Below are 13383 nucleotides of genomic sequence, written 5' to 3'. Positions count from 1 at the left end.
GCCACCACTTCTGTTTCTGAATTTAGAGTAGGTTGTTTGTTACTATGTGGTGGGAGTTGTTTTGGGTTTTCTCGGTTAAAGAATGCCATGGATATAGCTGCGGTCTGGCAGGGGACTGTGTCAAAGGTTATAAAGGAATCCTCATTCTCAAAATGTTAGGAACCTCTTGTCTTATATTCCATCGACAAGGCTTTACTGGAATATCCCTAGACACACCATGAACTTTTATGCCCCTGGGCCTTTGCATATTCTCTGCCCTCTGCCTGCAATCTTTCCTTACCTCCAACCCCCCCACCCACCTCCCACCCATGCACATCCCCATGCACGCCCCGGAGCACAGTGCCCCACCTCAAGGTTCCCCTCTCCTGCAGTCTTTCCTGGTACCCACCTCCCAGTTGGTTACCCACCACATTGTCCATCACCTGTTACAGTCTCCAATCAGAGGACATGTGTTATTATTTCTGGCCTCTGCTCCTCACAGGCTGGAATCTCATTAATGTCTCAAGTCAGAGAATGTGGAGGCGTGGGGGTGAGGGAGGGGAGAGGTCCGCACTCACCTGGTAGATGACGCTGGCTCCGTGGTCTGTCGCTGCAGTCGTGCGTGACGCATGATGTGCTCCTTGACTGACATCTGCACCTCGGCCGGGATATCCGGGGACGTGTGGCTGATCTTCACAGCCGCCTCCAGGAAGCCCAGGGTGCTGCTGTCCTTCAGCTTGTCTGCCATGTTGCCTCTGGAGCTGGGGCCCTGGAGGGCCTCCGGGGGAGGGTTAGCAGAAGTGGGACTGGAGGCCTCCTTGCCCCTCCAGCGCGTCCAGCACAGCTTCCAAAAGAGAAAGAGAAAAACTGCCACCAGGGCCACGCCACACACAATCACTACCACGGCGAGGAGGCTGACAGAGGTGCCTGCCCTCGGTGTGAGCCAGGCAGGGAGGGACGGAGACAGACAGAGGTGGGCAGAAGCAAGAGAGGGTGTCAGCAGAGGGGGGCACACAGAAGGGACAAAGACGGGAGAAGAGAAAAGAACGCTCATGAGAAAGTTGCCCGCCAGAGGAGAGGTGGTTTTCGGGGTGGTGCTCCGCCATCCACTTTGTGAGATGTCTGCAGCCTGGCACGGGCCTCCGCTGATCCCCCCAACCTGCACCCTCCCTCTTCTCCCCCCTTCCCCTGACCCTCCCCCTTCCCCCCTCCCCCGCTGCCAGCCCGGGGAGCACCTGGGCCTCCTCCCTTGCCGCCCCTACTGCCTGTCGTGGCATGTGGCATGTGCACTGGGAAGGGAAAGTAATTTAAATAGCAGCCTAAGCAAATGTCCAAATTCGTGAAGCGTTCACATGCGGATGCTGTTTGAATTTCTATTAGAGCTGTTACTAAGGCCAGACTGAGAGCAGAGTCATTTTTTGTATACAGCTCTCTTCCTCAACAGGCTGTGTGGCCTTGGGGACCAGAGGCTCTGCCAACTCCATCTCTAACGGTACCCCCACCCCCACCCCACCGTGGGGCCCAGAGGCGGAGCTCAAGGAACACGGGCTGACTTGAAGTCGATGAGAGGCAGGTGTTAGGTCTCAGGCTTCTTTGGGACTCTCAACTCTGCACACAGTAGGCTCAGTAAATACTTGGATGAAGTTGGAACTGGAGCCACACAGCTTATTTCCAAGCTACATACAAGTGATTCCTGTAGCCGGCTTTTCCCATTCCCATGGCCAGTTGAGAGCTTTGCTGTAAAGCTGATATTTTTGAATGTTGTGGTTGGTGCAGAGGTGGGTGCTCACTGCCTTGCCCCCATCCCACCCCTGCCCCCCAGCAGGATTCCCGGGATCCCAGGAGAGCCGTGGGGGATGCCTCCCTCTGGAAGAAATGATTAAGCAGAGGTCTGCTTAATGATTAAGTCATTAAGCAAAGAACCCCCCCACCCCTCTTCTGGAGTGATCCTTAGATCCCAAAGCTGCTTCTCCCTCTGAGAGGTCAGAAGGCTCCAAACCAATGGCACACATGCCAGGGTTTGCACAAGATCAAGCCAAAGGAGGAGTCTTGCATGGCTAGGGTGACAATGGAAAATTTGAGAAATTCCACCACTACCATCACCATCACACCAAATTTCTGGAAACTCTGGAAGAGGCTAGATGCCTTGGTCACTGGACCTGGGCTCCTGGGCTCCCTTTGGAGGGGTGTGTCCTCACCAGTCTCCCTGTGACCTGCGTGGCCCCTGCAGGCCTGTGGGTTTGCAGGGTCTGGATTATCCTGGCCCAGTGCCCCCAGGAATCTTAGGATTTAAGGTGAGAAATGACCCTACAAGTACTGAGGTCAGGCTGTGCTTTTGCAGATGGGGGAAGTGGTCCAGAGAAGGGACTTGCTTGGGGTCACAGGTCAGACTAAGAGCCTGGACCAGGGTCCGGATGTCCACCGCCCAGGCTGGGGGCCCTTCCACTATTCAACCCTGTTTGTTCCTGATTCAACTGTAGGCTATTGTAACCCTGTGTTTTTATATTTGTCTGACTTAGGGCCTAGCACAGAAACTGGCCCATGAGAACGAATGAGTGAATGAATGAATGAATGAATGGCACATGAAAGAGCTATAATTATCTCTTAACCGCATTTACTGAGAACCTGCGGGTACCAGGTGCTAAGCTAGGCTTGCAGTACCGAGATGCCAAGCTCCCCCGGGGGGGAATCCAAAGTACTCTCATAGCATACAGTCACCAGGGAAATCGGTCCCCCATCCAGAGGAACCTGGGAAGGCAGTGAGAATGTCAGCTACCCTCTCTGGGGAGCTAGCACCGCCTCTGACTCCCTGACTGTAGGGTACGGCCTGGATAAACTATCACAGCCACCCACCGCAACTCCAGGCCCCTGCACAGAGACATCAGAGCCTCTCCCTGGCCAAAGGAGCTGGGTGGGATTAGCACCTGACCCAGAGACTGCCAGGGATCTGGAAAGCCGACCCTAAGCTCACTTCTAAACTAAAGGTCTCTGGTATGGTATCCATGCATCCTGGGGGCACAAGAGGAAAAATATCAGATTGCTTTTGTATTTATCTATTATCTTAAAAACAATAAATGAGAATTGTAATATACCAGTTGGTAGCAATAGAAATGAGAGCATTTTATTTTTGGACTTAGTTAAGTTTTGAACATTACGAGGTCTGAGGTAAAGTGCTTTTTATGCATTCGCTCGTTTAATACTCTCCAGTGAAAGAGGCGTGATTATTATTTGCATTTCGTGGATGAGGAAGGTGAGGCACAGAGGATGAGATTGTCCCGGGGTCCTATGGCTGGTAAGCCGTGGAATGGCAATACGACCCACCTGGGTATGTAACACGGCAACAGATATATATCAGAGGCATTAAATCGAATAATTTGTGCTGTTATGAGTTCATTATCTAAATGGTTTGGAGACTGTTTCTGTAGGCCCTTATGCCCCTGGGGCTCACGAGGAAAGCTTCCACAGATATACGGGTCCTTATTCTAAATATCCGGGCATCTGGAGGCCCCTCACATCTGCTCTCACTTACAGCTCTTCTGCAGGCATTATCTACAGTGTGAGTCACCTTAAAACAAAAAGGTATTTCTAGACTTTGCTTTCCTTTGATCATACATCTTACTTGCTCTGGTAATAATTAGAATTTTAATGAGAAAGGGGGAGAAATGGGGGGAATCCAGAGCATTGAGTGCATTTGAATGTTCAGCCTGACAAAAAACTGAATTCATAAATGAAGAGAGGTGGGGGAAGGGGGCGGGTGGAGGGAATCAGTTTTCCTCCGTGTGGCTGCTATTGTGAATGCTTGTGCATGTGCCCCCCCCACCGCCTCCCCTGCTGTTGCTCCCGGGGGAGCTGTGATTAAGCAGGCAGAGGTATGGATTATTGGGAATCAGCACCCAGCATTCAATACTGGTTATATAAGACCAAGAGGCCTTTCTTCTGCCTGGACAATCTCTTTCCAGGACACCTCGCCCACAGGCATTACAACGGAGATTGGGGTCCTGTTCCTGCCTGGATTCTCCCCTGCCAGAGAGGGAAGGCAGTGAGCAAGGCAGGTAAAGAGCAGAATTAGGCCAGGGCAAAGGTGACTGTACAGGATTTGCCCTTGTAAAATCACTACCTGCGGACTTAAACTCAGCCAACCCACATAGCCTGAGGTTGGGAAGAACAGGTTCCTGTATGGGCTAAGGGCTCTGCCAAGGGCCAGATCAGCTCCTATGTCTGCCTTCCTACCCCAGGCCTGCTGGGACCAACCCACCAGGACATGTTGCCCTCTAGCAAATCACAGGTGCACAAGTCACCTTCAAAGCCTTTTTCCCATTTATCTTGTTTGAACCTCAACACTGCGTGGCAGACAGAATTTTGATGGGCAACTCAGCTGCCTTTTGAGTCCTGATCCAGTTCTCTTCATATTCCATACAGCTATTGTGCACTAGCTTCATGACAAGAGAGAGAGGCAACCCCCCAGTAAGGAGAAAGCCCCCTCCACCCTCACCCCCTGCCAAATCTCTATATTCTTCCTCCCTTTCCTCCCTTTCTTCTTCCTTATTTCCTCTTCAGCCTGGAGAGTAAGAATCACTGCCCTAGGGTCACACTGGGGCCCTTCAATGTTCATCTCCACTGGCTTTAAACTGTGTGACTTTAGCAAGTACTTAATCTCTCAAGCCTCAGTTTCCTCATCTGTGATAAGGGTATAATAAGAGCATCTACCTTCTAGGGTCATTGTGAGGTTTCCGTGAGATCAAAAGTTCCAGGACAGTGCCTGGAATGTAGTAAAAAATAAAATAAATACTAGCTGTTCCTATTAGAATCACTTAGCTCTGCCCAGTCTAGTCTTGAATATCCCCTCGTCTGGAAAAGTTTCATTGGCAGAACACCTGCAAGCCATGAACACTAACAGACAGAGCTTTAATTTTGTCATTGCAAACAAGGAACTACCTTACTAGCAGAAAGTATACAAGTATTTCATATATAGCTACATGCCAAGACATAATATGTACTACATTAAAGATCTCACATCTCCAAGTTTTTCTGTCAGTACTCATTTGCTTGCTACTTGTCCAGTTTCGTTGGGACCATCACCAGCCATCTGGTGAGCAGGAGGGAGCGCCAAAGGAGTAAAAAGAAAATCATGGAAGAAAAATCAACAATTGAGAGGACATACTATGGTTTTGCAAAGTTCTCTTGGAAATTTGGAAAAAGCAAGTCCAGTCCACTACTCAATATTAGGTGTGAAACATCTTTATTCAGGTGTCAGAAGAATCTAGTATTCCATGGGCACCCAGTTTGGGAAATCATATTAGCCAATTACCCAGCAGCCTCTGGGAGAGCAAAGAGCTGCACAGCTAGGCTTTGGAAACACCCCCGGTGACCTGGCATTGCGAAGGGTCAGGTGGCTTCTAGCCCTGGCAGAGGATGTAGACTTGGCTGAGTGCTCAGACCCTGGGCAGGTAGCTGAGGCGAGCACCAGCCCCAGAATGACCACAGAGCGCATCTGTCCACATTTCTAATTGTCTGAACCAGAGCAAGTTACTTAACGTTCTTCCAACTTTGGTTTTCCTCTTAGATTTCATGGGGATTCTAAAGATTTCTACTTTATAGAGTCATTATGAATATTAAATGAACTAAGACTTTGGGCTTTGTTGCTGGTCCATGAGAAGGGCTCCCCAAAGGTCAGCTGCTATTTTTCTTCATGTGTTTGTTTTTCTGGTGGCAAATAATACAGAATGGACCCAAAGCTGGGCCCTCTAAGATGGAGAACAGGGACACCAGACCACAGGGCAAGGCATCCAAGAGACCTCAGGCCCTTCTTCTCAGGGAAGTGAAGAGCTCCCTGAAGCCCACGAGGGCAGGAATTTGTTTGTCACCTTCGTGAGACTGTTTGCCAGGGGTAATGGCTCATGGCCTCCTTCCTTCCCTGGAAAATGCTGGGTTATTAATTAGTAACCCGGGGCTTTCTTATCTCTCCTTTCTCCAAAGATGGAGGCCTGGTGCCCCCTCCCCTTCTCCCCACCCAGAATGTTAGGATTCATCAGCAGCTCTTATCACCTGCTATTGTTCCCATTTTTCTAATAGGTTTCCATGTCAGGAAAATCCATTTTATAACAGTAACAGGCATTTTTGTTAACAGATTGTACCTGAAAAGATAAACTGGGGAGAGGATGTGAAAAGAAAAGGACCATTTTCTCTGCTTCCCCCAAAGCTGGAGAAAGCTGGCTTCAGGGCTTCTGGTAGACCCTGAGAAATGGGTTACCGGCCGCCCTTTGTGGGGCAGGGGCCAACCTGACCCAGGAGCCCGCATTCAGACACAGAACAAGACACAGACAAGCACAACCCAGAGATCACATGGCAAGAAATGCAGAGGCCTGAGAGCCTGGAGAGAACAGCACTAAGTCTAGGAAGGGAAAAGACTCTGGGCAGAATCATTCATATTAATACCAGTAATATTATTTGTTATTTCTTTCTACATGGTCAGCACTGTGCCCCTTATATTATCTCCTTTAATCTTTACCACCTCTCTAAGAAATTAGTATGCACCTCTCAAAGAGAAATTAACTCAGCTTAAAGGCGTTATTAACTAAGTAACTTCTTCAAAGATACGTTGCGTTACACGGAGGAGCTGGGACTTAAACCTGGAACTTCTGATGCCAAAGTCGGAGCTTCTGAGCCGGGCCCCTGAGGGGACTGGGGGCTGAGGTGAAAGCTGGAGGAAGCTGGGGAGGCGTTTTTTGTTATAATCAGGAGACTGTGGGACATATCCTCTACTATTTGGCCTGATACTCTGTGCCTGCGGGTAGAAATCTGGAGACTAGGATTCTGACCAACCTCATCCCCCACCTCTTTCTTCTTCCCTAAAAAGTATAGACACTGCAGGTTACCCACCAGGTGCTGGGCCCATAACCAGCGGCCCCTGGAAAGGCCTTGTCCAGAGATAGATGTCCCAGAGAAATACCCAAGAGTGCACGCATGTGTGCGTGCGTGCGTGTGCGTGTGTGTGCGCGTGTGCGTGCATGTGCGTGTGTTGGGGGAACAGAGGCTATTCTGTTCCCAGCCTTACAGACGTGGTCCATTAATAATAAACTCTGCCATGGCTTGTAAATTTATTAGAAGCTGGTGTGATTAAAATTCAGGGTTGGGGGGGTTGCAGGGAGCCTTTGCTTCCATTCCTTCTTTCAGAGATCCAGACTGAACTGAACTACCGATGGGGATAATTAGCAGAGTCCAAACAGAGAAGGAATTAATGCCCCTGAAAAGCTGTGATGAGGAGAGACAATGCCGGGCTAATTATGGCCGCACCAGCTTTATGACTGGGCACCGGCTTCCACCATCATTAGGGGATTCAGAGATAAATCGGAGACTAATGTGGAGTGCTGTAGCTAACAGAGCATTGGAATTAATTTAGCATTTAATAGTATTACTATTTTGGCAGATGGTAACTGTAACTTTCTGCCTGATTAGTCAGGGCTTGGGGCCTCTCTGAGTTGTGGACATCAAGGCTGGGGTGATGAGGGAGGGGCAGACAGAGACCCAGAAATGTTCTTTCCCTCTACACCCCCCTTCCTGTTTACACATGCAAGCACTGAGCAGAGTGGTCTGTTTGGTCTGTTCAGGCCCACACATGGAGCAAGAAAAACAGATCAGCAAGAGTGAGAAGGGAGATGAGACAGTGTTGTGTACCTAGAGCATCCACAGCTGGATATCCTATTCACCTCCACTTTCAACATCCCCTTGCATGAAAATTCCTAAATGTGACTCAGTCCTCTGGTGCTCAGAGACCTCTTTTCCTAAGCAGGACCAGCAGGGGTGCCATGGAGCTTGGGCAAGACTTTCCCTTACCCTACTCTTTTCCCATGCCAGACAGCCTTACCCAGACCCTAAAGAAACCTTGCCAGGTGCAGATGCCCCAGTCTTAGTCCTAGTTTTCTGCAGCCCTGTGTTATACCCTCAACTCTGTGGACAGAGGAACAGAATGGTTAGAACACATCTTCCATATTGGAACATGGAGGGGATGGATTTACCATTTGACTCTTAAGGTTCCCACAGACAGAAGTAGAAGAAAACTTCTAGAACTGTAAACCTAAGTGCTCTATAGCTCCTAGATACTTTACCCTAGTTCTAGAATCTTAAAGCTGAAGACACACCATAAAGTCAGAACATTGTCTAAGGGACGTACGTTCTAAAGGATCCTACACTGCACCTTTCCTCAAAGATGGCAACATCTGTGGAATGTCTTCCTGCCAGCAAGGAATGAGGGAGTAACGATTAGTTATAGAAATAGGACATTTGTCTTTTGATGAGATGCTATGCGTTTAACTTGCCATCACAGGCAGGAAAAATCTCATCTGTGCTGTGGAAGGCCAACTTCAAACCAGCTGAATGAATCACAGAACATCTCCAGAGTCAGTAGAGAAGTGAACCAACAGTACGTACGTCTCATGGCCACAGGTAAGGCCAAGAATAACCATTCCTGGCCTTCAGCTTGGTGGGGACAGGCAGCTCAGGGTCTCCCAACAGTTCTGGAATTTTTTTGAAACACCTCTGAACCTTTGCTTGCTACCTCAAATCCAGAACCCTCCTACCCACCCCCAACAGTCTTCACTTTGGCCTAGGAGCAAATTCATTAATTTCCACAAGGCAAACAGCATTAAGAAGAAAGAGAACCGCTTACCAGTGTCCACTTGCAGGGGTGGGCGGGGGGTGAGGGGGTTTGTATATTAAAGAGGATAGTAGACCCTTCACCTTCAGAATGTTTAAAGTAAAATAGAACTTGCTTCTATCTGGGACAGTTTATTTGAAGTGTTTCAAGTCAGGAAAGCAAAGGAGATCTGATTAAGGTTAAGATTTCCTGTGCAATTCCTAGCACAGACCATGACATAGGGGAGGGTCCCAGGAAATGATAGTGGAGTCTGAATCTCAGTTGTTGAATCTCAGGGTGTTACTACAAATCCCATAAGCTAGAGACTTTCAGTAGGAGGAAGGTAGGGGGAAACATACAGAGAGCTAAAAAGAACTGGGCATGCTCTAGTCACTTGCATTTTTCATAAAAATACAAATGAAGAGATCCAACATTTCTCTGACTGGAGAATCTGGAAGTGGCTCTGGGATGCAGGTCCCGAACTATATATCTCCCCAGACTTGGGCTCACTCAAACCCCAAGATCGCAAAGCCACTCTCAACCACTTTCTTTTGCTATGATCAAGGGTCTCTTTCTGCCTCCTCCTCCTCCCTTTCAGCCCCCTCACTTGACCCCAGGGGGCAGGGGTGCTTCTTGAGGCTTGTGACTCGGCAGTCAAAGTTCAAGTCCCCCAGGGCTGACAAATCAAGCTCAAGCAGCCTACAGGGAAGGCAAGCTGATTCATCAGAGGCTGCTTGTTCTCACTCCTCAACCTTCTCTTACTCTCAGCCTGGTCGCCAGGCTCCTGTCCTTCCAGACTGCAGGATGTCTCTCTGGAGTCAGAACACCAGGGCCTCCCTATATCTGAAAGTTACACACACAGACACACACAGACACCCTTCCCAGGATGCAGCATTTCTGCTCTGGACAGAGAGGGGAGAAGGGCAGCAGCCTCCAACCCAGGGAGAACTCGACAGGTGTGTTCTCACCCTGAATTACCCCCTTTAGGGTTTGAAAGTCAGGACCGGCATTAAGGCCCCCCACTGGCGATGAATTGTTGGAGGAAAGGATGGAAGGGAGCTGGGTAGGCAGACAGGAAGAGACTCTCTAACTTAGGGGAAATTGTGTGTCTGGGAGATACGGGAAGAGGGATGGGATAGCAGATGATGGCACCTGAGAACCAAAATCTAATAACACTTGCTGGGCCTCCTCTATTCCGAGATTTTTCGAGAGGGAGAATCAACGTCTCCAACACTCATCACTGTACCATCCTCTGAAAGTTCTTCTTTAGATCTAACCTCAGTCCCTTTTGCTGCAGTAATCAACCCATTGATCCAACATTGCCAGGGCCAGGGAGAGTGCACGCGAGAGAGCAGCGCCCCCTACAAGCCTCGCAGGGCTGAGGTGCGCTCCACTCCTCCAAGGCAGCACACAATCCCCTCACACACGCAATCTTCCCCTCGGCCCACTCACTACCTCCCTTCTATTCCTCTACCCAACACCCCCGCCCCCCCCTCCGGGCTCAGCGGCCGGGTTTCTAACCCAGGAGCTTGCCAACAGTTCTGACCTTTAACCTCAAGTGAAAACAGAGCCCTGGAACCTGCGGTCTCTGGGGAGCTTACCCCACCCGTACCTGCTCCAGGAATCGCCGCTCCAGTCTCTGGCTTCTGGTCCCAGGAGACGCGCGTGGAGACGAAATTCCCGCCTCTCGCTGCCCCTTCCTCCCTTTCCCGCGCGGTTGGTGCGGAACCACAGGGGCGACCCTCGCCTACCCCGAGGCCCAGCGCCACCGGGGTCAGGGTCGGGGGACGAGGAGGGGCGGTGTCTGCGGAGCCAAAGGAAGCCCGGCGCCTTGGTCCCTGCAGGATCTCCCCACCTCCACTCCTCACCCTCTCGAGGCTTCACACTGCCCTCCCGCCCCTCCCCCTGGAGGGAAGGCGACCCGACCCTCCCTCTCGCCCAGGACCCTCCAGACGTCGGCATTCCGACAAAGAAGCCCGGCCGCAGCGGGCGAGCGTGGCCGAACGGCGCTGGTGCGGCAAGTAAATACGCGGGCAGGCGGGCCGCCTACCCTCCCACGGCTCCCGCCGCCAGGGCGCGACACGCCATTGCCGCTGTCGCGACTCCCGAGAGACGCCGACGCTGCGCGCCGGCCCGGGCCCTATGGGGCTCGGGCTCCCGACTCACCGGCTCCGGCGAGCTCGCCTTGGCTCGGGCTCCCGCCTGGGCTCGGCGGCCGCCGGGGCTGCCCGCGCGGAGCCCGCGCGGTTCGGGCAGGAGGCGCTGGCTTGGCAAAGTCGGCGAGAGGCACCAGCTCAGTCGCGCACCGGCCTCGAGTCCGAGTGAGTCAGAGAGGGACCGAGGGAGCGAGTTATAGGGGCGGGAGCGGGGGGAGGATGCCGAGACACCCTCCTCCGCGCCGCCCCCCGCCCCCCGGCGGAGACGCAGACAGCCACTCGCAGCCGGAGAGAGGTACGGACACCAAGACCTCGTGCCGCCCGCAGACCCAAGTTTCTCCCTGACACCAGGGGCTCAGACCGCGTTCGCTGAGAGAACAAAGGGACGCGCAGGCCGACAGACGGACCTTGGGACCTCGACACCCCCAAGAAACGAGTTACTTCGTCCGCCGGGGTGTCCCTGGTCTCCTAGTCGCTCCACAGACCTCTTCCCTGGCAGATTGCTCGCTGGGTGAGCGGAGAGACGCTAGGGAAACTGAGGCCCCCGTGGGGCGCCGCACCCCGGGAGCGCTGCTTTGCGCGACACCCCCAAAGAGTCACACGGGAGGGGGCTCGGGGAGTCTCTGCCTCCCAGGTCCCCTTTCAAATCTCTCCGCTTGCCCTGCGGGCGATGGAACCGGGCACTGGCTAGAGCTGGTTTCGAATCCAGGATCCTGAGCTGGAGTTCTCTGCCTAGGTTCCGGGGCTCCCGGGGCCGGGGCTCTGGGAGGCAGGACCACCAGGGTGAGAATCCAGGAAGAGAGGGGTCCTCGGATTTCCCGTTACCTGAGTCGGCCGCGCTCGGACTCCTCTCTGGGGGCTGTAGCTCGAAGCTCCGACAAGTCTCCACGTCCAGCCCGAGAGGGGGCGGCCGGGCCCGGCACAGCGAGGCCAGGAGCGCGAGCGCCGCCTGGCACCGAGGCCCCCCAGTCCCCCAAACCCCACTCATGCCCGGGACGCCCCGGCGCTTCAAGCAGCCGCCCGAACCGGTGCCGCCGCCGGACTGGGGCGGGGCGAGGCAGCCCCAAGAAGACCCTCCCCGCAGCGGCCCCCTGCGGCTCGGTTCAGCTTTTAATCGCTTCCCCGCAGGGTCTCCGCCCCTCACGTGGCATCCCGCGGCAGCTGGCAAGTCTGGCGCCTCACCGCCGCCCCCTCTACACCCAGGGACAGGTCTGAGTCCCGGCGGGGTTCGAGGCAGGGGAGCCCAGTTGTCCAGCACCCCGGCGGGTGCAAGGCCCAGGAAAGGGCCTGGCATCTGACTTCACATCCACTGCCTGGTGTGACCTTGGCATCTCTGAGCCTCAATTCCCCACTCTGTAAAAGAGGTATAATGATTAGGAGGGCTTCACGGACTGCCTGGGAATATAAAGATAGTGTTCGTGAAAACACTGGGTAAATTGCCACATTCCACACAAGTGGCAACGAAATAGAAAGAAGAATGACCCGGCTGGGAGTAGGAGAACCTTGGCCAAGGTTCCTAACGGGAGAAGTTAGTCAGACTAGCCCCAAGTCCCAGCTTCGGAGGCAGAAGACCCTAAAACTGCGGGGCTATTTGAACTGCAGAAAGACTTTCTGAGCCCCGCAATCCTGCGGTCCACGGTACCCGCACGTTGCCATGGCAACGGGAGGCAGCGGCCGTCTCTCTCCATGGCAACGGGAGGGGAAAGTTTCTCTCAAATAGGAATGGGGGGCATTTCAAGAGGGAGCTCCGTTCCCGCCAGACCCATCTCCCCACAGCGGTGCAACGCCACCGGAGATAATGCGTCTATTAAGCATAGCCAGGGCCAGAAAGCCTGAAAACTAAACGGGAGGGTTGACGCTAGACTTAAGGCAGACTTCCCCTCCAGGAACTGGGGCGTGCGGTCTAGGAACAGGTTGGCGGAGGGGCTCGAAGGCACCTCACTCAGCCCTGGTGGTCTATGGGCCGCCACCCGCGCGGCCCTGCAGGGGGCCCTGTCACGGAAGTCGCGCGTCCTCGGCTTGTCGGCCGATGGGGGCCTCTTCCCGTGTGCGGCTCACCCGAAGGTCCAGGCTCAGGTCTCTTTGCCTCCCCGGAGCTGGGAAGGAAACTTTAGCAGGAGCCTCCGGAAGCCGCGGGGCTGGTGTGTACCCGTGTGGCGGGTGGGGGAGGAGGGTCTTTCCTCCTAATTATCACGCTAATTGGAAGTGGCTCGGGCGGTGACTCACGTTCCAGAGGGAGGAGATTCGGAGCTCCAGCTCCTGGCGGTCTCCACATGCGCCATCTGCGCCAGCAGCGCTTGCTGGCCCTTGGACTGGAAAGCCCCCGGCAGCTAGTGCCCGGAGTGCAGAGGGTCAAGCTGAGGCCTCAGAGGACCCAGGCTTAACCAGGTTTTTGCTCTCCGGAAGGGCTCCATGGCTCTGTCCACGGTGCTGAAAGCCCAGTTAGTACAGTCGTAGCGTGGGCGGAGGGTAGGGAAGGTGGGGGGATGGGCAGTTGTGGCGGGCTCACACCTTCCACCCTGACCTACGGCGCCTGCGATGGGAGAAGGCTAGAAACTCAGGCGGGAGGGACCGAGCAAGCGTGGTCCCCGGGACACTATGCAATCCAGGACGCCT

At 53.5% G+C, this 13383-nt stretch overlaps 1 protein-coding gene across 4 annotated transcripts in view; it reads right to left on the bottom strand.

Moving 5' to 3' along the window:
* Positions 1-11863, bottom strand: part of SYT6 (synaptotagmin 6) — a 55144-nt gene extending 43281 nt beyond the window's left edge. For all 4 annotated transcript variants that reach the window (XR_004385436.1, XR_004385435.1, XM_032881388.1 and 1 more), the window contains exons 1-2: positions 11593-11863; positions 558-906 (exon numbers count right to left, since the gene is read on the bottom strand). Coding sequence is in view for 2 of the 4 variants with exons in the window: in XM_032881388.1 (XP_032737279.1) it covers positions 558-906; positions 11593-11755 (512 nt within the window). In the remaining 2 variants the exon portion in view is untranslated. The remainder of the gene's footprint in view (positions 1-557; positions 907-11592) is intronic.
* Positions 11864-13383: the final 1520 nt, after the last annotated feature.

Source organism: Lontra canadensis, unplaced genomic scaffold (assembly GCF_010015895.1).
Source record: "Lontra canadensis isolate GAN:19392208 unplaced genomic scaffold, GSC_riverotter_1.0 scaffold75, whole genome shotgun sequence".
Classification (NCBI taxonomy): domain Eukaryota; kingdom Metazoa; phylum Chordata; class Mammalia; order Carnivora; family Mustelidae; genus Lontra; species Lontra canadensis.
The sequence above is the reverse complement of the archived record's forward strand: the minus strand, read 5'-3'. Positions and strand labels throughout refer to the sequence as shown.